This window comes from Lates calcarifer, linkage group LG24 (genome assembly GCF_001640805.2).
Source record: "Lates calcarifer isolate ASB-BC8 linkage group LG24, TLL_Latcal_v3, whole genome shotgun sequence".
Lineage (NCBI taxonomy): Eukaryota > Metazoa > Chordata > Actinopteri > Centropomidae > Lates > Lates calcarifer.
The window spans coordinates 6,932,853-6,960,096 of NC_066856.1; the positions used below are offsets into that span (position 1 = coordinate 6,932,853).

The window sequence follows — 27,244 nt, forward strand, 5'->3', positions numbered from 1 at the left end:
ACACTAACTTCAATAAAGGTCAAATAAAATTTTTGTATTGTTTTGTATTGAGTGAGAGTGTGTGTGTGTGTGTGCACGCACGCACATTTGTGGTGCAATTGTTTGGCTGAGGTATTTCAGGCACATGGTTGGGCTCTGTGACAGACTGACAGGGAGCAGATAAAGACAGGGAACGCAAGAGAGCAAGACTGAGAGAATAGAGAGAGAGAGAGAGAGAGAGAGAGAAGGAGGGAGGGAGTCTTTCCAGTTAGTCTGAATCTCTCTGAGCCTACACAATCTCAACACAACCCCAGACTCAGTAATGTTGGATACGCTGCGAGAGTGAGTGTACCTTTCACACACACTCTGCAATCACCTGCTCGAGGACACACATAGCACACATCCGGTGAGTAGACCTCTCTAATACTGTTTGCATTTGCCTATGGCACATTAATGTAGAGCATCTATTCGAAGCTGTAGGTTTTGACTGTGGGTGTACTCTTTTTCAATTCAGAGATTACTATGTACAAAAATTACCACTGTCCTCTTAACTACTCACTGTACATACTTTCTACCATAAGTTAGTCATCCAGAGGTAACTGGTTGAAGCTAAAATGACCCACAAGGGTCTCTTGAATCTATAATCTTTTAATTCCCTTAAGCTGCTGGCCATTTACAGCATCCCAGCAGGGGTCTGGCTCTAACTAACAAGTACTTTTACTCAAAGATGGACACATACACGCAAAGAGCTTTTGAGGAGGCTAAGAAGTCATTACTTGACTACACTCTTGTCATATTTCCATGCTCCAAGCTGACAGGAAAATTGCATGTACAGTATGTGGGTGTGATTAATGTATGTACACACACGCACATGCACTCCCACATACATGCTGTTCTTCTAGGCAGCCTGCGGAGAACCAGTCACCCCTTGTCCTTTCCTTCCCACTCATCCCAGTCAGATCAACATTTGTGGCAGCACATGTGGCAGAGCTGGGGAGGAAAAACGCAAATGAAATAGAGAGCTAATTTTCACACCTTCATCAGGATCAGAAATCACACTGCTGACATCTTTATATACAGTACATTCAGCATAAAGTTCTAGTGATGTTTTTTTTATTTTATTTTTTTTTTTATTCACAAGGTGGTTCATACTTGCTTCAGAGGCTTGAATTATGTAAGAGGGGGATATGAGAATGAGATGCACATGTCTGTGTGTTCAGTACAGAGTTAGAGTCAGCACTTAGTTAGCCTAGCTTAGCATGAATACTGGAAGCAAGAGGAAACAGCTAGCCCGGTTACACCTACCGACACCTCTAAAGCTCACCAATTAAAACTTCTTTGTATCTTGTTTGTTTAATCCCTACACAACAGTGTTAATTTTGACAAGAGAAAGACTAGTCTTAGTCTTTCAACAAAAAATTTTAGACATCTGATTGAATGACTCATCAGTTCACTAAAATACTGGTCTGTTGTCTGGGTATAGTTTGAGAGGACACGCTCTATCATATCACCATCTAACATGATCTCTGTTTACCGAACCTATAGAGGTTTTAGTCTTTTCGTTGTGACAAACTGGCCGTCTACAAATATTTTTCATTTATGGTTTCAGTGGAGATCAGTGCCGGAACTGTTTTTAACAGTTCTTCAACTTTGAACAGAGCCAGGCCAACTGTTTCCCGCCACCTCAACCTGACTCCACCTCTGTACTCTGCGTTTTGCTAACAGGCAGTTTCCTGACGTTCAAATTCACTTTGCCCATCTGTGTGGTATTTTGATGCCAAGCACAAAGCACATGGTGGACAGGTGGAAGGAGGCACAAACAGGTGTGGGTTTCATTCAAATGAAGGAGCACAAAACAAGTTGTTGGTATTTTAGAGGAAAATGTGTCTTAGACTTTGCGCTCAGAATAGACATCTCAGAGCCTGGTGTGTTTCTGGTGCCAGTTTGCTGCCACTTCATTGAGTCTATTAGCAAGAGTAAACTAAATACACAAAGCAAATGTGCAGCAATAACAATAATCATGTGTCACTGTGACTGGCACAGCTGTCTCAGAGTGATGAGATCAGTGCTGTGACTGAGTGAAGAGTGAATTTATTAATCATCACACCCTCTGATTTGTATTCTACCTCAGCTTTGTGCTTGTGCACCTATATGAACCAGGTGAAATAACAGGTGCCCACACAGTCAATGCACCCAAGAGCATTGTCCTTGAGCAGTTAATATTGGGCACTTAGAGTCAAATACTTTTCTCAGGAGTGGGTGGATGAAGACCAAAACAAAGCTAAAAGAAAGTGAACATTGGATTTACATCAGGTGGCAACATACATGACTCCAAGTGAATAATGTTGCTCTGTGAGTGCTGAATCTTTAAATAGGTGACTATTTAATAACACACTAGCAATATAATAACAATAAAAGCCATCTAAACAAAATTAGGCTCTATTCTCTCAGTGTTGTCTTTACAGCCAAAAATGTGACATGAAATGGATATAAACTCTGAAGTGACTGGATTCAAGAGAGTTGTTTAGCTGCAAGAAATCAAAGTAGTGTTGGTAACACTGTCAATGTTTGTTGTTAATGCATCTTATCTGTGATTTGTGTGTAATGAGTGTAATGAGTGTTAAACAAAGGCCAATATTCCCTTGACAAATCAGTGTTAAGCAGACCATGCTGCAGACTAGAGAAGGCATCTGCTGTTAGCTTGTGTGCTGCTAATCCATCAGAGATCAGATTAAGGACGAAGGAGCGGGGATTAGACGTCAGGAGGACCATGGCTAATGGCCAGACAGACAGGAAGGTTTTAGGGTCATGTCAGTGGGACTGGACTCCGACATGGGTCACAGACAGAGCACTGATAGGAAGATCTGAAAGGAGTTTACCCAAACTCTATAGTCAGGTGAACATGGAAACTGCCACTAATCCCCACTGTGGGATCCTGCTGTGGGTTACATCACTTTCACAGAAGATACAGTATAGTGACAACAGTCATGCTAAGAGGTTTTGGTTTTGGTTTGTGGTTTGTGGGGGCTACAGATGGAGAACTTAGGTGATTCCTAGAAATAATATTAAAAAAACAAGGACACAGATTATGAGCACTTGAGACTCTGAGATAATAATCAACAATTTCTGCTTTGAAGAGGACACATTCATCTCCTACTGTTAAACTCATACCTGTGTGGTTTTCTTAGAGCTGAGCCCACTGTAAGGTTGATGACAGAAGGGAGCGGCTCATCCACATGACATCAGATTCTCATGTTCTCGAGACATTCACAGTATGTAGTGCAGTGACTGTAACTAGGTGATGTATCAATCAGTGTGACACAGTAATCCACGTTCTATACTACATGCAACATACTTTTGAATACAATTCCAATAATGAATTTGTCTTACATTGTGTGGCTTGTCATAGTTTGTTTTTGAGACAGCCACAGCTGCAGAAGGTTTTTTTTCCCACCTAGCCACAGGGAGCAGCAATAAGCCTATTCAAGCTTGATGCTCAGATGCATTTCCAAACAGTTTCACTACAAGAGAATGAGAGATAAGAACATCAGCAGTAGTCATGGTTCTCCAAAGATACATATACATGTATCTACAGCCCTGTGCAGAGAAGGGTACGGTTTAGCATATTATCTCTGCCTTATGTAGTGTTTTGAAACTCCTGCCCCAAGCTCTTTTTGTGCACGCAACTGAGTGACACACTACGAATGTTTCTGAGGAGAGAATGAGTATGCACCCCTAATTTGTCTGATCCATCAAGTCAAGACTGCAAAACTGTAGGAAAGACTCAAGGTTCTTAGAGAGTAAGGATCTCTCCCCCTCTCTCTCTCTGATGATGCAGAATAGGAATACACACTTAACGCCTTTAGATACTGTCAGATGACATGTCAGCAAAACTAGCTTGTTTTGAGAATGCCAGAACCAGTACCAGCTCACTGTCTTTCATCTCAAGTCAGTCTGACGATTAAAAATGTAGCAGCCTTTCATTATATACTAGTTTCTCTAACTTGCTTTTAACATATACTCGGCAATTTTGATAACTATACTTAATACATACATTCTTTGTTTAATGTATTTGCAGTAGTTTCAGCTCAAAGCCATGCCCTCTAAACGTAGCTAACTGGCTGCTCACATGCTGTACACCAAATTGCTGTACAGCTCCCTATTGTCCAAACCACTACCTCAGCAATCTCAGCTCGCTGCTTTGTTTTGATTGTAATGAGAGGTAGCTTTACAAGAGGAGGGCTTAGAAGTGAGAGTCAGCAAGCCAAGAAGTTTTGGAAACTGCCCCAGGTGCTTGTGCCAGTGACTGTACTTTTGGCTAACTAGAACACTGTAATTACTTTTAAATACTAGTGCTGTAATGGTCACCCACAGAGTAGAGTTGGCTGCCTTGGATTTGTCCTCCATTAGCATATGCCCATTGCATGTATAATCAACTGTTTTCTGCACCTCCAAACACATTTGGATTCTTTCTAAATGCGGCTGTATTTGACTGCACTTTTCACCTGACATCATCAAGCTGCGCCTGTGTGACCACATGTTTATTCCACATGATTGGCAGGTGTTGAGGGGTTTTTCCCACCATCAGCTCTCCTTCAGGAACAATGTGTCACCTCCTGCATGCACACAGTGTCAGGCTGGTCCAGCTGTAAGCCAGGCAACGTCTCTATTTTCAGCAGTGCTGGATCAGGACTACATAGTGTCAACAGGTGGACAAGCTAACTAGCAGTATAACAGTCAGCAGCCTCTCCTTCTTCCTTCTTCCGTTTGTCTCTCAAATTTCAATCTTTATTAATTTGGATCGGTTTCCCAATGAGATCATGAAAGCGTTGCACATGTGCTAGGCTTAATGTCATTATCTCAGCCCAAGAGGTATGTACACAAATAAAATTGCATCACCATTCAAGTTAATTACGGTGAAAGAACTTGTCAGCGTACTGTAGCATGGTACATGGGTCAATCCATAACCCACAGACCTCACGGGTCATGCGTGTTTGGGTAAGCTTACTAGGAAATATCTAGGAGTTCGGGCAGGTTGGGTCACAAAGTGACGAAGCAGCAGATTAGTATTACCATTGCGTGCAATAGGCTTTGTGTTCTATGTACTGTATGTGATATGTGTATCCTCTCTCTGCCATTCTCTCTCAAACACACACACATACAGGAATGAGCACGCCCTCAATAATCTGCATTACTGAACTATAAAGTAACCTACATCTATCACACACCCCAAACTATAATTTATGATGCATTAGGTGGTTTGTAGGTGGTTGATTAACCCCTCTTTTTGAGGGTGAGGCAGTATGGATTGGCTCTGATAATGACTCAAATGGGTGCAGGTATTTTATTTTATTTCTTTAACCTTTATTTATTCAGGAAAGTTTCACTGAGTGGAAACCTCTCTGCTCTGACCTCATTTGCACTGTTACATACATTCACACCAGGCAGCAGCTCAGTGAAGCCACAGTCTGATCTGCTGGCTACTGAGCAGCTCCTAAGAAGAACCTTCTCTTACTGTTCGGCCCCCACTAAATTATATTTCAAAAGCTCTGACCTACAAATCACACAGACAATACTTACTCATATTTGATGATTTCCCTTTATTGTGGCTAATCTCTTCAGATAATAAATATAATAAAAATATCATATAATACTATCATTTTCCTTAAAGATACATTGAGAAATAAAGGTTAGTTGAATGCACAAACTACCTCAGGACAGCTCTAATATATGCCAACAGCATACACTTTGCAATGTTCATAACAATTAAGCATATGCAACTGTATGCTTGCACACATGTTTGCTGTTTTACTGACATCAGAAGATGAAGGACTGGAGGAAAAATCTGAAAACTTTAGCTGTGGACTTACTGAAAATCTGAAAACTTTAGCTGTGGACTTACTGCAGGCTCTGTGCAGCTGAACAACAGGGATTGCTGTAGTATAAAGTTTACATAGTTGGTGGACTTGGTGGAACAGATTTCCTGGCTGTAGGTTTAATACCAGTAGACTTCCAAACTAAACAACAAAATATTTTTTTTTGCCATTTCTTATTGACAAGGGGACATTGTGTGTTCAGACAGAACAAAGCTTCTCTTCATACAGTTCTACCTCAGCCACACCACAGTATTTACACTTTTGTGACCAATCAACAAGATTCATCATTCACACATCCGGGAAAGCTTTATGACAGTTAACACAGGTTGTGTTGAGAGATTTGCATAAATGACTAATGCTGTCATTTTCTACTTGACGTCAGTCTTGTTTCTCTGTGTGTGTGTGTGTGTGAAATCTGGGTGGTTGGTGAGTTGGATGGTTCAATAGGAAAATCATGCCGTGTCACACAGATTTTGAGCATGTTTTTTTTTCTTACATATATAAAATGATTTTACATTTTCGGTGAACCTTTCTTCACGCACTACAGCTGCATACTATAAATGGCGTAACATACAGTGATTATAGCATATTTGTTTCTTTGCAAAAAAAATGAGAATGCAAAGACCGTGCAGTTTCAAATGAGCTGAAGTTCTGGTATAAGAACAGGTAACAGGTCAAGACAGCATTGGTCATTTGTTCAAATACCTGTTCATGTTTTCCTGATGAGCTGATGTGAAATATGACTCTTATCTGTCAGAGGCAAAGGTGGACTGTGGAGCTGTGACCAAAATGATTATTTTATTTGACGGTGTCTTTTAAAGTACAACTAAATAAATATTTCCCTACACTTGTACCTGAGAAGTACTCTCTGCCTACAAGCTGTGGAGACTGAGATTTTTTTGGTAGGAAATGAACATCAATTTTCCTGTGTGAATGCTGTGTCTGAGTTAGCCATGTTTGAGAGAAAGGCTGATTTTAGGCAGTACGCATGTGGGTGTGCAGGTGGGCCGAGCATTGAAAGTGTAAAAATATAATCACCTACTCACATACAATATGGTATTTAGAACAGACTTGTACTGTCATGACTGGAGTACATGTGATCTCTTCCCTCTCAGCTAACAGTGTGGACTATCAAGGACACTGCCACTGACCCTTTTTACATATGCACATAGTAAACTAGTTATTAATTAGTTAATAAACTGATTTAACAAATTTTATATCTGAATAAGCGAACCTAGCGTATATGCTCTGGATTTGAAAACAGCGTAAATAGACCGTCAAATTGGGAGGGCGTGTTTGGTTGATGATTGCGGAGATTGAGGCATGTCACATGTGAATAGCAGTGCAGCACGAGGTGACTGCCTGAGCTCGCAGGTGTCATACCAATTTTAGAAGGCACTCACAAATGATTTCATCCTATTAGCAGGTGGGATAGGTCAAAAAACATCATTGTGAAGAGCAATCTATTTTGGGGACTTGATGTTTTATTGGTTTCAGTGTAGCCAGTGAATGGCAACTGTAGTCCTAATCTTCATTCATCTTCAAACACTAACAGCCCTATTTTAACCATGCGATGACAAGCGCAGGGCAGTAGGTCTTGGGTGTATGGACTGTGTGGGCATCTGCACAGTGCATCTGCAAATTTGGTTTATGTATAGTAAGTGCAACAAAGTGCAAAAGGGATGGCTTAGATGGAGTATGAATTAGAGGGTGGTGTCATGGTTGCATGTCTAGAAACAGCTGGACCAGTCACAGTGGCACATGACAGCAACAGCTCAACAAATGAAAAGAAGCTTCTCCAGCAAGTTATATTGTTTAATTTTGGTTGCCTCTCCACAACCCTCAAAGGATAAGCAACATAGCCAATGGGTCGATGGATTTGGTTGCCATGGCAACACTCAAATGTAGCAGCCTCTCTCTGAACAAATGTTTCAGAGCTTTTGTCATTTCACATGTTGTCAATTTCCAAATCAGGAAAGTGAGTACAATATCAGTGAAACATGGCTACACAGCAACAGTCTGGGCACAGCCATTGAGCTGGATGGGCTGACTCGCAACTGAAATGACAGGGAATCCTGACTGTCTGCTGATATCTGTGGTGGTGGACTGTGTATTTATATCCACAAGGAAAGCTGTGGTTTTGTCCAAAGACTGTTCTCTGCTGGTGGAGTTTACAATAGTCGCAACAGTTAGTCTGCCTGCTAGAGCTGTAAACCAGCATCAACAACCACACCGGGTCATGTGCAGTGCCAGATTAACACAACCCCTCCCCCTCTGGTTCGTCCATGCAGCTAGCTCTGTTCAGGCTACCTGTATTCATGAAACAGACTGTATTCAATGGAGGAAAAAAGTTGTTTTTACTAGACATTTCAGAATAAATCATTTTAGAGCTGTAATCGCAATACCGTGATACCGCAAAACCGTGATATTTTTGCTTAAGGTATAACGGCCCGTGCCTAGTTAGAAGCTGGTAAGTAAGGTCAAATTTCCCTCCACCTACCTATACAGCTTATACCTATCACAGGGGGGCTGAAGCCAGTCCCAGCTAACATTGGGCGAGAGGCAGGGTACACCCTGTTCACATTACTAGGTCTAAGTTTTGTGTTTTGATTATAGGTTGTATGACATGAATTTGGAAGGAGGATGGCGTGTATCATATTCGCGTGTTAAGTAATCTGAGTGTGTGTTTGTGTGAAAACAAGAACCTCAGAAATCTAACGTGTCTGTCTTTGCCTCTAGATTATGTTACAATAACATCTGGTGCATAAAAGAAAAAAAAAACAAACCACCTATCAAATCTTAAGTTAACTCTCATCATACACATATTTCATTACCTTATTAAGTGTACTGTAGAACAATGACTTTAGGGCTCTCACATAATGTTTTATCCAAATACACTCTATGTATGTACACACTGGCAAATCATACCACTGCTGTGAGACAGACTACCATTTTCACACCACAGCTTCATGCATTGCAATTATCTTAACAAGTGGATACTGAAAATGCCATGCATGCACCTTTGATGGAGTCAGTATGAACTTTACAACCTTTTAGTTGTACTGGACATGAACCCATGTATCCCCTCTGATATATTGAGGAAGCAAGCAGAAGTGTACACGGACTGGATGACATGTACCCAGCTCAGGTGCTACTAGCAGTGTGAACACTAGCACTACATAAATAAACACGTCCCTGCTTATTTATCACTGAGGATTATGTTACCTCTCACAGTATGTATTTCCAACAGCATCCCATTTCCCCGCCAGTAAACTGATCCAGTATTTGATGTATGCGGAGATAAATCTCCTATAAGTGATGACCTTTTTATAGCAGGACTCATCAAAGAAGCATTATGTGTGGTGGATCAGAGGACAGACAACAGAATTACAGAGGATGACATTGTTGAAACAACAGATTGTATTCTGGATCAGCAGAGGGATGGATGAAGGGACTGTGAAGGACAGACACTCGTGGTGCGAGCAGCAGTTTAAGTGGTGTGAGTCCAACACTGTGTGGAGTTTCCCTTGCTATTTCTAAGTCTTAGGAACACACTCTTTCCTATAGGTTCCTCTGTTTGAACTTTGAACCTTGTTGTTCAGATCAGTTGCACTCTCCCATGAATTCATATCAGGGTCCTGAAGGTGCTGCGGGGGCCTATGCCTTTAGATGACCGAGCGGTCAGAGAGGCCTCTTACTTGAACAACCTTGAAACTGTGTACTCTCTCCCTTGGCCAGTCCTGTGAGAAGCAGGTTAATGGCCAATGAAAAGTCAGCCCCTGTGTGGTTTATTGACAACCTAAAGTTTTCAAACCACATCTTGTGCTACTTTGAAGCAATGTTATAAGCAGAGCTTCCCACTTCCTCTGCAGAGATCACAGAAAAACAACAACAGGATGTAAAAACCTTTGTCAACCATGCTATATGTCAACCTTAGAAACTTCTAAAAGCAAGTATCCTGCATGATAGTCAGATACATTACATAACCATGTATCACTCCACGTTTACTTTTTGTTTTGCTACATAAAGTACACACTACCTCCTGCATTGGCTGTGGATTTACTGTAAATATGCTCAGGATAACAAGTGGACTGTGGAACAGATGGATCTGCGTTTTTTTGTTTTATCAGATGGTGTTTAACTGCATGTTTGAAACAAGATGGGACAAAGCCACTGGCTAGGAAGATTAATTACTGAAAAATAATATGCACAAGCAATGGACACTGAGTTTACAGTGACAGCTGTGTCACCTGATGGCAATCAAAGGTCATGATTTTGCTGTAGAAATTATGCTGGATAGTTAATGTCTCTATTCATTATTGGCAAAAGTTTTTGAGTAGTTATTCCTTCATGTATCAGTTGCAACTACAGCAGGTTTGGGTTATGGAATGATGGTAGTAATGGTTCTGTAAAAATGTGACTGTGACCATATTCACTGATTTTTAAATGAACTCATAGGAGACTGGTTGCAGGGAAACATCTACATGGTCACAATGAATAATAGAAATGTATCACTGTCATGTCACATTGTTCTATTTTATTCTTTCAATCGGTTTAACAATTTAGCAATTAGATGTCAGGCTGCACCTTCAATCTAGAATTCTTCCTTTCCGTCCTCTGTCCTCTCCCCTCTTTTTCTTCCAAGTCATAATCTTTTGTCTTTCTACTTTTCTTCTTTTCCTCCCCTTTCTTTCTTTTTCTTTCTTCCTAGTTTCCTTCGCCTTTCTTCCTGCCTCTCTTTCTCCCACAGTATATTATTGCAGACTGTGTGTCTGTGTGAGTTCTCCCTGAACCCAGTTCTCTCTTTTCTATAGCACTGTGATTTACTGTCATGCTTTGAGTACCAACACAGCCATGTAACATTCCCTACATTCATCATGCCATTCCTCAGGCCTGAATCCCTCTGACATGTGACACATGCATGCTACCTCTCTTTCTGCCTCTCTCCCTGTCAAAGATGATATATCCATATCCATACAGTATGTTACAATATACCACAGTAAAATTTTGTTCAGAAGTTATACTTTCACCCAGTATGCAGTTGACCTTTTTGTATATGATATAACATGACTGACTGTGTGTGACTATATATACACAGTCACGCACTCTGCTACTGTATAAAAATGGAAGCGAAGCACAAAACTTTATACTAAAACAACTTTCCTAGTTACAGTAATGAATCAAATTCATTAAATCCTTTACTTGTAATCCTCAAACTGTCAATAGTGAATTAAAACAAACACAAATGGATTAATCGGACTCTAAAAATAGTTCCCTACAAATGCACTCTCTCTCTGCCTGTTTGAGGAACATTTGCTAAATCAGACAGTGGTGGTAACACAGGCTTCACACTGCTCAAAATAATAGGTTAAGACATTATAATTGGATATGTTTGTCCACATAGTTAGGATCACATATAAACTGAGATTGTTTCCAATTCACCATACACACATGCACATGCACACACTCTGAACACAAACAATGGAATAAGCTGAAAATACATACATATACAGTACATATAATACAATGTGTATTTTTCAGTATCATATTAATAATATTAATAATAATGATAATAAAACCTCAGTTTTTTTACTTGTCTATCTATTTACAGTACATGGCTATGCATGAAAAATCCAGACATTTGCTTATGAGTTTAGTTTTGAGCCTTGCCCCTTCACTTCATCCTCAATTTAACGGTCATGTACTCTGTTTGTCCTGTAGGTTCAACATGGAGGAGGCTGACCTGCTGAAGGAGAGGCTCCAGGCCATCACGGTAAGGACTAGACCTGTGTCTCCGGGAGTAGTAGGAGAAAGCTGGGATACAGTTCAGGACAGAATTTGTGGTGGTCAAGCTCAAAGTAGAAGCTGAGATTTGTTCAAACTGCTCTCATTTGGTTGTTATCTGATTGTCCACACAAGTTATTTGGCAGTGATGTGTTCAGGTGATTGTGTTCAGGCTTTGGTTACTCTGCATTTGTTACTTAAGTAACAAAACAGGTGTCTGTACATATTGTAACTAGCACATTCTTCCTAATGCAGTCTATGAATAATACAAACCAGGTTCAAGTTGCAGTTATTTCGCATATTTAAAAAATATGGCCGTTGTTTGTTGTACAGCAATTTATAACATCAAGCTCTGGGCTATATGGAGAATAGGGATATCTTCTGCATCTTAAAGATTAAGTTCACAATTTTCATGTCTGTCTTTAAAGTCATATGTGCAATATGAATGTGCACCGTGAAGAGATCTCCTTCTAATATGACTCCAGTGTAAAATCCACAATATTCGTTCTGTGTAAAAATACACTCTAAGCTCAGCTGAAGTTAATATGTGGCTTTAATTGACTGAGTCAGACTATCAAGTGAGAATTTTTAGTTTTTAGGTTTTAGTCTTTTTTTGTAAGAGGGAATTTACACAAAAATGACTAACATTGAAACATTGAACATTGAAAATACCCACTCATCAAATTAAAATAACTCAGACTGCTGAAGCCTCATATTCATTCAACTGAACTTTTACCCCAAACAAGTGTAGATTTTGAGCCACATCTCTTACAATGGATTTACATTAGGAAGAGTCTCTTCATGGAAGGCAGGAACAATTACAAAGAACATTGACAGACTTGAAAAAATTGTAGGAATATCCTTTAAAGACTGGGATGATGCATCCCTATTCATGTCTAATCTTCATATAGCCTGGAGTTTGTTGCATTTTTTCCCTCTTTCTTTCCCTCATCTAGTATAGATGTAATTATTAGAATAGTGGTCTGGGTGATTCCATTGCTGGATGGAAGATGCCTATATATTTTGACCTGCTTGGATTAAAGTTTCAGATATACTGAATGGTTATATTAATAAAAAGTCATTATAAACCCTTTAAGCAGCCATGAACACAACCAACTCAAATGTGGCTCATGTGGAGCATTAAGTCAACACTTTATCAGGTAAATCACATTCCTTTGTGTTACTCAAATTGATATGTCTACAAGCAATTTTTTTTATCAGTACAGCTAACTGCATCCCAGTGATTCAGTGCTGTGATATTTAGTCTGAGGAGGATGTCATGATGCAGCACGGAAAGAGGAGTCGTTACCAAGCAGTCTGAAAATAAAAAAACTGTGGGTGTGCTGTTGCAGGATGACAGAGCTATAGAGGAAAACCTTCAGAATTCTAGCTATAGCTGTGTAGGTCAGTTCCCCCGACAGAGTGCAAGGAGGCAGCACCAACTTTATCTGTGGTAGAAAGATGTTAACACAATGCAAGAAACACAAGGGCAAACTGACAGTAATTTAAGACATGGCTCTGGAGCTGTGAAGTGATTATCATCCACCTGAGAAAAACAAAGACGCATGTATTTCTCTCTCCCTGCTGTGTGTGTGTGTGTATGCATCAAGGTAGAGATCAGTGTAGATTCACTCTCTGTTCTCTGATTTCTTTTTTTTAATTTTATTTTAGCTTAGTAATTTCAATCTGTCCATCACAGCCAGTTACCTCACACAGCAGTAATAGGATTTTGATGAAATCTCGAAACTATCTTAACATCGTGAAGATGCACTACCTGATTTTGTTATAGCACTCAGCAGCACCCCCTTATTAACCATGAACTGCATTTAGTTGCAAAGTTTAATACGAGAGGGGAGTTTAGGCAGCTCATGAGGAAGTATTGTGTAATATATTCAAGACAAAATTTGATTAAACCTACCACATCCTAATTCAAATTCTTGAGGAGTTCAAAAAGTTTCCATAGACACCAAATGACACCATGTTTCCCCAATGTTGTTAGGTAGAAATGGGACGTAACGTTTGCTAAGCTTGTTTCTCTGATAACTTAAGATCCAGATGACACATGACTAAAATCCTTCATCTTGTACAGCCAGTACAAAATGTGTAAAGATATACAGTTAATAACGACCAAGATCTAACAAGCGCATCCTAGAAATGTGGCTTAAAATTGAATAAAAGTCGGTTTGAAAATTGCTGGAAACATTTGGGATCATGTAAATATATAAATCAACAAAATATTAAACATAGGGATAGTCTTTTTTTTTTTTTACATTTTAATGCAAAAATTACAAATTATGCCTTTAATGATAGCCACCCAGTCTATGTATATAACACTATGAATTACATTGTTGACTTTTTTATGTTGACTTGAACAAATGTTAGTTTCATGCATCCAAATTGTTTTAAACATATCAGTAAAAAGTCATATCATTATGGACTGACTGCCACACTGCAAAATTAATTAATTTAGATTTTCACTAAAAATCACACCAAAAGCTTTTATGGAGTTTTATGGATTTCATATGGGATGAAGAAATAAAGGATTAAGTTTAGTTTTGTTGATATACTTTTTTGGAGAGGATTGCCAAAACTCAGCAAAGAATGTTTCAATACAAAGGAGTGAAGATGCTTTGTAGACAAATGGGACTCATCTGAAACCCCACCCATCTAATATCTGGAATCCAAACTTGATGAGCAATGTGGGTCATCAGTAAACCTCTCCCAGATAATTATCATGGTGCCAGTTGTTTCTGTAAAATGGTTTTCATAGTCACTAAGTTTGACAGAGTCAAGCACAGACAGAAACTGGGCTATAAATACCAGCAGACGTCATTAGGGAGATCCCCTTTCACTGGGGTTTAATGCCACACTGATCCAGGATCCAGGAGCTGATTTTAGCCCACAGTGAACCCCCTCAGTGTGACATCAGGAAGACAGGGCTTGTGTTTTGATGCTGAGTGAATGATTAAAGCCATTAAGTAGTGTGTTTGTCTGTGGTTATCCAGGGTGGACAAACAAGTCCATTTTTAAATGACTTAAGGTGTTGGACACTAACATGAATTAACTTTTCCACAGGAGGTGCTTGTTAACAGGCAAAGTTGTAGCACTTTCAGTGAACAGATGGACACACACACAAACAACAGGTACAGGGTCAGGCCATGAAGGGTGTACTGCTTTTTAGCTATTTATGGCTGCTGGCGTCCAGCTGTCAACTGAAGGTTGGAGTGTCAGCACGAGAAGACAACAGGTGGAATAGTTTCCATGCTGTAAAATGTACACATGATGCAAACATGTGTTTGATTTGCCCCCACAGGACAAAAGGAGAATCCAAGAGGACATTGCCAAGAAAAGGAGACAGATTGAGGAGGAGAAATTGAAACTCCAGTACATAAAGGTACTTTTTACTGTAATAACAAGAACACTAAGATCCAGGAGAAAATGGAATGCACCGGATCTGTCAAAATGTCATTCTAACATCTTATTCAATCTAATAAAGAGCACTACAGAGTAGGAATGTGTCTTTAGCAGACACTGAACAGAGACTGTAAAGACTCCCAAGAGGAACACTGAGATGAAGGTTTTCAAAGCTAATAACAGCTCAACAATTTCAATTCAAAGTTTCATTTCTGAACAAACTCGGACACAAACACAAAGGGCCAGACCGTAATTTCACAGATATTACCTGGAATCCCTCTGCAGAAGCATTACATAACTTTGTTATATTGTTCATATCTACCTTTATCTATTCCACTCCAGTCCAGATGAAATGCATTTTCAGCTGTGTCACTGTCAGAGTCAACCTTTTCAGACCTAAAAATTCTATGCTTGTATATTTAGTTTAATATTATAGGGGGAGGTGGTGTCTAAGCAGCTTGTGTGAAATGAGAGAGAATGTCGCCGAGTCATATCTCATCACATCAAAAAACTGACATTCTACACACACTTTTTCTGTCTTTTGTCTACTGTGTGTATTGATTCGGTCAATAAGCTACATAAACATGTACAAAGCCTGAAAGGCAAAACCCAGGGCAAAGAGATATAGTGAAGCACTAACTGCTGCCTGGAAATTAATTAAATTTAATTGCTGTGAGGACAGTAAAAGCCTCCAAGATGAGCAGAGCAATATTTTCATCAGTTGTGATTTTTTCTAATCTGTTTTATGGTGGCTGGTGGTAACACACCTGTGACACCAGTATGATCAAATCTGTAGAACTGTGTCTATACTGAACTCTTGTACATACTGAAGGATGGGAAACTCTGAGGGCATCTAGTGGAGAGGTGGGTAATAACAAGGTCTCGAAAGATTCAGAGAGTTTGTGAGGCTGAAGGAGAAATGAGAGACTAGGCAGGTGTCACCATGACACAAACAGCATTTAAAATGTGGCTAAAATACTGTTGGCATTTAAAACAGAGTTTTCTGTGTGTTGGTGTGTTTGACTGACAGAAAAAAGCCCTGAGGGAGCAGTGGCTGATGGATGGCCTGAGTCAGCAGTCGGAGCAGGAACAAGAGGCCATGAGGCTTCAGGCTCAGGACGAACAGCAGCAGAGTGATCAGCTGCAGAGCAACATCCTCAGGTAACCCGAATGCACCTGGAAACTATAGTAAATCCCACAGTGCATCCCACACCTGACACAACAGGCAGAGAAACTGGCAGAAGAAACAAATCATGTGGGTGAAGACATTTATATTTGGTTCAGGTGCATTGATGCCTGTAAAGACTATGTGAAACTTCAGTGATCTCAGGGGAGAAAAGAGGTTGCTGCAGAAACCAACAGTAACAGACTTTGGAGTCACTCTGGTCAAACTCTGACATGCAAAATGAGCCATACAAACAGGCTCCTCACAAAGACTGGATTATGAAAGACAGTGACAGTGACAAGATCATGCAATTGAGTTAGTTTCTCTCCTTTGTTCCAGCACTTTCTATATAGTAATATAGTTGTTCTATATTATGTGGCACCTGAATTCTGACAATAGAAATAAACAAAAGTAAAAATAAATACACATTCAAACGATATATCTATCTATGCAGCTACTGTCAATCTCTGTCTGTGTGTCTGCTAACAAGACAGTGAGCCTGATGGAGCTTTGACAGTCACTACAACACCAAGCAATGAAGTCCACTGAACACTCTCTGACCCATAATAAGAGCGTGATTAGGCATAGATCATGGCAAGGGCAGGAAAACATTTCTACAGCTTTGAGTGCTCACAGAAGCACAGTGGCCTCAATAATTGTGAAATGTAAGACATTTGGAACCATGACTCCTCCTACAGATAGCTGCCCAACCAAACAGAGTAACTGTGCAAGAAGGGTCTTGGTCAGGGAGATGACTAAGAACCCTATCTCTGGAGAGATACCTGCAATCACTGCAGTAATCAGGGCTTCATAGTACAGTGCATAGACAGAACCCATTTTAAGTAAAAGCCATATGACAGCCAGCTCGGGGTTTACCATTTGAAAGACTACTTGGTCCGATGAGACAAAAAATTAACCTTTTGGACAGACTCCAAAAACTATATCTGGTAGACACCAGGATCTCCTCAGCAGTTGGCCAAAACTGGCTGGCTATAGTGTTTACTGTGAAGCATGAGAGTAGCAGCATCATGCTATAGGGGTGTTTCTCAGTAGCAGGGACAGGGAGACTGGTCAGAAGTGGGAGAGGAATGAATGCAACCAAATAAAGACAGGTTCTTTAAGACAGAAAACCTGCTCCAGACTGCACGCGACCTTATAGGGATTTATCCAAGAAGACTCAAAGCTGTAATTGCTGCCAATAGGATTTCTACAAAGTAATGAATAAAGGGTCTGAATACTTTTGTAAATGAAAACATAAGTTTGCAAAGATTTCGAAAAATAATTATCAGGGTAGATGAATGGGCAAAAATGGCAATTTTAACAATTAATATTTAATTTTACAGAAGAATAATATATAAACCATCCATATTAAATGATCATTTGCAGTTAAAACTGTTTCCTCTCATGGCTACTCCCCAAGAATGGCACTTTGCACATGTTTGTGTGTATGTGGTCCATACTGGGAAGCTGTGAGGGATTAGGGCGAGACTCTTTCACCTTAGCTGCCTGTCAGCAGCATGTGTGTCAGTCAAAGCACAGACAGTTAACCCTCTCCTTATTACATAACAGGTCTGCTTAGCCTTGGCTTAGTGTCTGTACACATCAACAACACACACACAAGTCTTCACACCTTCTACTTTCTACGCTGTTGTGAGGAATTCTCTCACACAGTGTGCTGTGAAGCATTAAGGAAGGACATGTCAAATTTCAAGATCCCATTCAATCCGTTTGTCTTTTCCTTTTTTGTTTTCTCTGACATGTCCAACCTATAACTATATGGTTTGTTCACATATGTCTTTCTTTGGGAAGCATTTCACACCCAAGCCTTCACTGGTGTCCCACCTGAATTAACCCACCTCTTAATACTAGTCATTATGATAGAAACCATCAACAATATAACGAAATGCAAAAACGTAATATAGGTAAAATGCATTTTACTCACCGAAACTGCTGATTATTTGTAGACAAATAAAAAAAACTGCTTCTGTCGAGCGGACATTCTCAGCCCTAAAGGGAATTAAAACTTATCCGAGAAGTACGACTGGGCAGACTCGATCTTCAGCGTTAGCCTCCATAACGATAGGAAAGGACTTATTGTTGGAACTGAGACGCACAGATAAACCTCTACAACAGAGCCACTGAGCTCTTCCTCCTCCCTCAGCCATTGTGGGTTGATAAACAGCTATTAAATCTATACTAACGTGTTTTAGCTTGCGCTAGTAGCTATAGATGCGGTTTGCTAGCTCTGACCAGCCAATCAAATCACATGGAAATGTTGACGTTAGCGAAGGCCTGCTAAATGGCCCTAGCCTCGCCAACTCGAAATCTGATTGGTTAAAGCCTCAAAGTTATGCTTAATTACAGCGGTTGAGTAACACTGAATATGGATAATCATGAAAAAGGAAAGCCTTATTACACCAGTGACCTCTGCAGGTCTCCATATGGATACTCTTTATTAAGATTTTCACAAAGCAAAACATGCATGTGTCAGATTACAGGTACAAAGATTTGCCTTTGCTGTAGAATCAAGACTCTAATCCTGGAATGTGTTAATTTAGTGCTACCGGTTTCCTTGCCAAGATTCAAAGTGGTCACATCTTAACTGAAGTGGGTTCTTAGTAGAGGGCTGCAACAGCTTGACCCAATGCACATGTTTTGGGGGCAGTATATCTTTATCTCTAATCTTTGGTGCTCCATCATCATGGATAACAATAGCAATGAATATGAGAGGCTACCTGGTATTATTGTGCCTAACAATAATTAATCTGATAATTCCAAGTTATAATGATTCTCAATACCTTGCCCTCTCATTTAAATTAGAGTGATATCAACATTCTTTCATTTTAATTTCTATAAAGTAAGCCATTTATATCTGCCAATGAGTTCATGTATGGGTTTCTTTCTTTGTTGTTTTTGGGTGAACAATGAGAGAAAGTTGAAAAAGGTGTGTGTAGGGGTGTGGAATACAGTAGGTACACTACATATAATACACATAAGTATTTAGTTTGCTTTTCTAGCATATATGCAGTCAGTGTGATTGTAGTATGTGTGGTCTACACAGTCATATATTTTGGAAGGTCTGCATGGACCTCTGGGCAGATGTCTGTGGGACATGATGACAACATTTATGTCACATAGAACAAACATGGACAAATGTTTACATGTGTAATGTTTACATAACAATTTTAAGAATGTGTCAGACGTGCATAAATGAAATTATGACAGAATATGCATTATAGCATTATGCAGGATTATCAACTTGCAAAAGCAGAACATCCTGAGGAGAGAGGAATTTTCTTTTCTACATCTATGAAAAGAAAACATGAATATAAGAGTGATATATTCATTTAAACTGGAGAACCCCCTGTGATTACTTTCATTTTTCCTCTGAGGTTTGATTCATCTCAAATTTATTTGACACTCCATCATGCAATTAAGAAATTAAAATTTCAGTCAGTCTAAATGTGATCAGTGTAAGTGAATGACACTTACCTTTTTGCTTACTGTGCTAACATCTGGAAATCAGTATTTATTTCATTAAATTTTTATTTATTTAACAAACATTCTTTTTCTAGTAATGTTTAGAGCTGGATCTCCTTCCCAGTAAAAACACCAACACCAATATTGCTTTTACTTCATTGGTAGTAGGCGAGACTTTCCTCCTAAGAAGAATGACTTAACTCAAATGTAAATTTAAATTACAGTAAAAACATCAAATATATGATTTGTACCTGCCAATATGATTGCATACTATTTAACCTGATATTCAGCTTTTCACCTCACAACAGAAAATTGTACACTCATGAGTACAAAGCAATGTTTTAAATTAGCATGTGCTGGAAAACCATAATAAGCAAACACTGCAATACCACCCAGAATACCCTGTGTTGAGGAAAACATAAAAAGCACTGAAGCAAATGTGGATTGTTGACTCACTAAAAGCCACTCACATCCCTTCTAACTACTGCTGTTAGTTAAGAACTGCTGGAAATGTTGTTCAGCTAAGTGTATGTTCCAATAATCATCAATGTTTATTACTCTCTTGCACAGAATAGAAAAGGAGATTATGGCCTTGGAAGCACAGGAGCTCGACATCTCTGCCAATGAAGAAGTAGTTCTTAAGCGGTTGAAAGAGGTGGAGAGGACCGCTGAAGACATTATCAAGGTAGGGTCAAATTACCTGGCTGCCTTTAGATACTCTGCTTGCTGTACTAGCTCTTACACTGCTGTGTGTTTCTCGCTGATTGTAATAATGCTACAATATGTAACTGTTTGGGCAACGAAGCATGATGATCTAACACTCCTTTCACTTACAACAAACCACCTTTGCTGATTCCTGATGTAATGTACAATTCATAGGCAGCTGGACTTATGCTTCTCACTTCTTAAATACTGTGTGTTTTCTCCTGCTGGAAAAATTCACATTACTACTTTCAGAAGTGTCAATGGCACTGTAAGGGCAGTATGACAAAAACAAAACAGAAAAGTTATGTAAAGCTCTGTGTTGTACTTTGTTTAAAAACCTGTGTCTGCAGACATTCATTTCAGGTTGCATACTGCCCCAGCAACCTCCAACAATAAGGCATAGCAGCCTGTATGTAGCTGGAGACCCAGGGCAAAAAAATTGCTTGCCAGTTGGTGACCCACCTCATCTCGTGGGTGTGTTTGGTGTTTGCATGTTGCTTCAGGTACAGACGATGAAATGTGATCTAGTACGGTCAGTTCTAGTAACAGACCCATGAGTCTGAAGGTTTAACAGACACCAAAACACTGCACAATTCATATAAAACAGAATTATAGTGTTTTGAACTTGAAACCATAAACAAACCCTTGCATAACCACAACTCACCTCACTGGAGATTGTAGCTTCAACACAATGGTCTTGGAGGCTACAGAACGTTCTGAGTCTGTATGGGTTATAACAGCTAGAACAGGTTTTCAACTGTGTGAATAGATTGAAGCGCTTTCTATGAATATACTATACTGAATTCAAATCTCATTGTTTTCCACTCTCTCCATGCTTCCTCTAATCTCTGCTTGTTTCTAACAAGATGCACTCACCGAGGACTGTGTGGGTGTGCTTTGGTTCACAAGAGGCTGCTTTGAGTGAATAGGGTGGCAGGTAAATGGATTGCTCACATAGTGGGAGTGCGGTGTACAAGTACTAATAAGCGTGATTTACCTTCTGGTCGCTGCCTGTATGTCATCTTAAAGACACAGCGGAATAACTGTGACTTTAACGTGATATAGTCGTGGACTGCTGATGCTAACGCCATCAATCTGCAACTGCTGTGATGTTGAGTTCCTGCTGCTCTCACCACTTTGACCCTCAACTACTCTGTCTTCACATGTAGGAGCTAAACGCAGAGTTCCAGGCAGGTAAACATTTCTGTAGCATTTTGGTGTGTTGTGTGATCAGTTAATTTGTCATTTCTATATACTTTTCTGTTACAGTATTTTTAGCCCTTAAGACTAACATAACATGTAAGACCCAGCTGTATTCACATGTGAATAGATCTGACATTGTCCATCCATCTTATAGTTATACCTGCTTATCCTTAAGGGTATCAGAACTGACATTATTTGATATATATTAACAAAACATAAATGTTAGTAATCTAAATAGTTATAATATTCCATCTTGATATACTAACCTTTTTAACCTTTAACCTTTATTGTTTATCCTTCAGTCTCAGACAGCAATGACTGTTTGCTCATTTTTAGGCCCATTATTTTCAGATCATGTGGTTCGAGCTTAACAACAAATTCAGGGATAAAACTGAAGTTATTAAAGTTAAATTAAGTTCAAGATTGGGATAAAAACACCTTTTTTTCAGAATGAGATGTTCAGATGGACATCAATTTCATGTCTGTGTGTGAAGCAGCTGGAGTCACGATGTGGCTAGTCTAGCTTATCATACAGACTGCAAACAGCTTGGGTCTGTCCAAAGTTCAAAAATACACCTAGCAACACCTCTAAAACTCTAATACATCGGTTTGCAGTTTTAGGTGGGCTTACATTTTGGACCTATTTCTTGACAGACTGCAAAAATCATTCTTAACGTACAATAAGATATGCCGTGGTGAGCTTTAGAAGCGTTGATAGGAGCTGTCTCCCCATGATTCCAGTGTTTAACTAAGCTAGTCTAACAACAAATCCAGTTATTTACCCAGCACACAGACATGAGATTGATATCCATGTGAACATATTGTTCTCTGGATAAAAGTGAATGAGTATACTTCTCAAAAATCTTGAATTATCCCAGAAAGTATTATCTAGGGATAATGGGCCTAAAAAACATAACAAGAGCATCATTAGTTATTGTGTGATAAATACATAACTGGGTTTGACAATTAACAAGATAGTGTTTTCTTGCATTTCACTGATAATATTTCTCTCCTCAGATGTGACACATCATGTCTCTTCACCACTCCCAGATATTTCATCATTCATCCCACTGACACCTGCAGAAACCCGCCCTATATGTAAGCCTGGTAGTGAAGAACCAAAGAAAGGTACAGACCTCATATAACTAGTCGATAGGCTGAAAAGCAGTTTGAGCTTTCCTGACTCATCACACAACTGTCAGGACAATGTGTTGAAAATATGATAGGAGACAAGTAGTACACAATGGGATAGAAAGGAAGCATCATTTAAGCTGTGGACAGATTTTGACGCTTACTAGCAATGTCAAAGCTTAGCCTCTCAGCTTCATGGTTATGCAGACATCCATTTTGCTCTTGAGGCATAGCTGTCTGCTCAAGATTGGCTGCTCTGACTGAAAACGCCTCCTGGTTCCATTATGCTATTTTAAAAGCTGTAATTTTACATTTCACCAGGATGCAAATTATGAAGCAATTAGATTTCACTGTGAGGAGAACAGAACATTTCCATGTCTACCACTTTGGAAGTTTGCTAAAGTCATACATCGGAGAAAGCGAAGTTTCAGAGGGGAAAAAACGGACTGACTGATTTTCAGCCTTTAATGGTGCAAACAGACTCATGATTTGATACTACTATGTCTTAGAATCAAAACAGACAAATATATGTGGCAGATATACATATAAAAAACTTAGAATACTGTCACAAGAGAGTACTGTTTCATTAAAAAAGTAGGTTAAGCAGGGTTTCAAATCTATTGGATTGTGAGTCCAAGGATGAAAGTTGACACAGTCAATAATAAAGTGTTATTGCTACAGTCACAGAGGAACACAAATAGACTTCACATATACAAATCTTAGAGGGTCTTTTTGTTTGTCCCACATAAACCAAATCACAAGACAGCACGTGTGTATGTATATTTGTAATTTTTTTTCACCAGTAGGTGGATATGTAAAGTCTAGTTAGAAGAGGATCCATCATCCTATAGATCTGAAATTCTCCTCAACCAGCTATCCACTCACAAATGTGCACCTATTCTAAGGTTGACTGTGCTGTACATGTCCACTTTGACTCTGAAGACAAAGTAGTGCCTAAATATTGTAGTCAATATTCAATCAGTGTGCTCCAGTCTTTTTTGAAATTTGCTGTCTAACGATTAATATGTACTGTAAATTAGTCTGCTGATTGTTTCTTTGAAATAATCTGTTAATGTTTTTTTTTTCTACAAACTGATACACACTGAATAGTTCAAATGCCTTTCACAATGTATGAAAGCCCAAGGTGACATCTTCATCTTCCACTAGAGCCAATGTATTTGGCATGTTTTCTAGGGAAGAAAAAAATCTGATCAGCTACTAATTAATTAATTTCCTATGATTTGACTAATCAATGCATTTTTATAAAATTTTATTATCTAATCTTCTTTTAAGGACCTTCATCTGAGTCTTCTCTCTATTCCAGCTACATTTGCAATGGAGATCAGTGTGGAGCATGATAAGAGAACAGGCAAAAGTCAAGTAATCTCTACAGCATCCATCACCCCCGAAACCATCCAGGAGAGGGGGTTAAAAGTGTACGATGATGGGCGCAAGTCAGTATATGCGCTGCACCCAGACGGAGGCAAAATGCACTGTGGAGCAGTTGGAGAGATGACACACACAGAGGTAGAAGAGCTGCTACGTCAGGCCACAGAAGAGAATGTGCCCACTGAGGTTCATTACCATCAGCCTGTCTACTCTGTACCCTACACAGGGAACAGTAGGCCTTCAACTCCCAGGACGCCGAATAAAACTCAAAGGCAAACCCCGACATCCAGTCCCAGCCCCTTCCAGAGCATGATCCCATCCAGAAATGGACCTCAAGTCTTCAGAGAGGAAAACCAGCACAGACAAGAACAGGAGGGATGGAAAGCTCAGAGCAAAACACCTAGCCCTAGCCTCATCCAACAAGACTCCATGTCAAGAGTCAAAAAATCTGGAGAAGAAACCAAGCTGCCCAACTTCCACATTCCAGGACAATCTAAGAGTGACAACCATCTAATCCCACAGCCTGACTTTGGTGCTAAAACTCCACAAGGACTCACCAATGGCAAGACAGATACAAGCAGTCCAAATCCAGCAGCTCTGGTCTCAGTTAAAGCCAGGTCTGAAGGAATGCCAGCACCCATGCAACCAGTCTACAGGGCTGTGGATAGCCATAGTCCTTTTCAGTCCCACAAGTCTGATGGTGATCCTGATGCCTTGATAGAGAGTTCAGTGGATTTTAACAGACACTCGCCCTACTGTGCAGAGAGTAACGCCTCTCTGAACTTGCCAGATGAGCTAGAATCAGAACCTGTCACCATGATCTTCATGGGCTACGAGAACGCTGCGGACGAAGAGGAAGATGACATCCAGGCTGAACTGGTCATCATAGCTAATAGTGATGATGATGATGATGATGGTGGTGGTGGTGGTGGTGAGGCCCAGTCTGTTAAAAATGAAAGTGAGGGGGATGAATGTCTTTCATACCACCCAGAGGGATACAAGAGCAAAGTCTTCCAACCTAAAGTGGGTATAGCCAAGGTTACAGGCTGCAGAGACATTACTGAAGACACCAACACACACTGGGATGATTTGGAGCTCCACAAGCCAACATTCATCCACAAGCCTGGAAAGCACAGTCCCTACCTGCAGGGACAAAGGGGGAATGAGTCGGCAAACACAGGCAGCATCAATATGGAGAAGATGAAGCTGTGCTCAACAGGAAGATAAGACAGAACTTCACCAGCTGCTGAGAAACTGGGTCACTGAAGAATGTGGGAATGGAATTTGTTCTGGTTTCTTTTTTCTATCTTTCTTGTCCTTCACCATGTTTTTCCATTTGGCTTATAGATTAGAACATATCTTTTGTGTGAATGCATAACCTCCAATCCATCTCTCAGCCTTACACCAGGTGCCATTCTTATTTTCTTATGCAATAAAAAGACAACAACTTTTCCTTTTGTGCGCTATTTGTTGAAGAAAACCTTATTTTGACACGTCTGTGCTTTGCCTTGATTGAGGGAAAACGGCTGACAGCCACAGGCAGTGTTAGTCAGCCCTTGTGCCTCAGTGATTCAGAAAGCTTTATTGCCACCTCTTGGCAAATTAGTTTCATTACACAGTCCATTAACACGGGCACAGAATGTGTCAAAGCCTGACCAATGCAGTTGTATTTTATTTTAATCTATGGTACCACTGTCTAAAATTATATACTTTATATATAAATCTGTAAGTTGCAAAAATAGAATAAAATAAATAAACCCTTTATTAATGCTTTATAGACTAATACTAAGACATTTGAATTGGCTAGGTTTCCAGTATGACTTGCTTTGTCTCATAATTCATTAGAAAGAAGCTTTTGAACATTGTTTTGGTGGGGGAAGCCTTGATAGTATACTGCCATACATATCTGCGGACTTGATGGCTTATTATAAAGTAAGTAACCCAGAACCCTTTAACTGCAAATATTAGTTAAACACACAATCATTACTGACCTCATCTAGACTAAAAATAAATACATTGATTTTGGTCTAGCTGCAGCAGAGATAGTTACACTACAGGAATCTGGAAAACCAAATGACATCCTTATTACACTATGTAGCCCAAAGTATGTGGACTGATACTCAAGTCTTAACATAGTATACAATGATGTTTTATTTTATTTCTCCAAGTTTATGCTCTTTACTGTTTCAACACAAGAATGCTTTTGGGCATGAATCCAGCACCATAAAGAAATGTTTTTTCCCAGTTTACTGTTGCTTGACTGCCTCACACAGAGTCCTGACCTCAAACCAATTCAACACCTTTGGGATGAACTGGACCGCTGACTGTGAGCCAGGGCTTATCACCCAACATTTGTGTTGGACCTCACTAATGCTCTTGAGGCTGAATGGGAACAAATCCCTGCAGCCAGCCGCTGATGGAATGCCGAAAAAGAGAATACTGGAGATTTTATAGCTGGACATAAATGCCCATTGTGTCAAACTCACATGTCTAACTATCACATATGAGTGAGATGTCCACATACTTTGTTAAAAAAAAATAAAAAGCATTAATAAAATATTTATTTACCATTAATTACAGCTTAGAAACATCCATCAAATATGGCTTATTTTTAAAGTGGTGCCTTTTTTCAAATGAGGAAGTAAATCTAAATCATGCAGAGAAGAAGTTTTTTTTTGTTTTTTTTTTGTAACTGTAAACTAACTGAGCTGTGTGGTATTACTTACTTTGTGATTAAAGAGATTTCTTCATCATCTAATGGTGACATTGTTGTTTTTAGCAGTTGTGCGTTATTGTAATTTCAACATCTTGTATGAACAGAAGAAGACTTTCCTTCATGCCAATGCAACTAACTGCTGTCATTTAAACTGTGGCCTATTTGATATTAGTCACCTGGATTAATCACCAATCCAACTACAAGAAGACACATACATTTGTAAATTTGTTAGATTTCACAAAGAAACCTAAAGCTAGTACCAAGGCAAGGACACATCTTTGAATCACAATGACAATAAAAATAAATATGTTTATAAAACGGTGAACATGTGTATGTCTGAGCTGGTCTGTATGAAGCGAGGACAGCAGGTTTGCTCTGAACACTGTGTGTGTGTGTGTGTGT

General features: G+C 39.5%; 3 protein-coding genes and 1 long non-coding RNA gene across 22 annotated transcripts in view; 2 read left to right on the plus strand and 2 right to left on the minus strand.

The window, feature by feature from the left end:
- The window catches only part of pde1ca (phosphodiesterase 1C, calmodulin-dependent a), a 111,776-nt gene that overhangs the window by 59,446 nt on the left and 25,086 nt on the right, over positions 1–27,244 (plus strand). The gene's annotated exons all lie outside the window — the stretch shown is intronic.
- The window catches only part of itprid1 (ITPR interacting domain containing 1), a 127,144-nt gene that overhangs the window by 47,087 nt on the left and 52,813 nt on the right, over positions 1–27,244 (minus strand). The window lies entirely within an intron of this gene.
- The window catches only part of LOC127139236 (uncharacterized), a 36,724-nt gene that overhangs the window by 9,136 nt on the left and 344 nt on the right, over positions 1–27,244 (minus strand). The window lies entirely within an intron of this gene.
- Positions 118–27,235, plus strand: LOC108898759 (palmdelphin). Its single transcript, XM_018698786.2, has 8 exons — positions 118–385; positions 11,577–11,628; positions 14,953–15,033; positions 16,084–16,214; positions 20,269–20,383; positions 21,573–21,597; positions 22,624–22,734; positions 24,062–27,235. The coding sequence occupies exons 2-8, from the start codon at positions 11,584–11,586 to the stop codon at positions 25,351–25,353; spliced, it is 1,800 nt and encodes a 599-aa protein (XP_018554302.1). The 5' UTR covers positions 118–385; positions 11,577–11,583; the 3' UTR covers positions 25,354–27,235.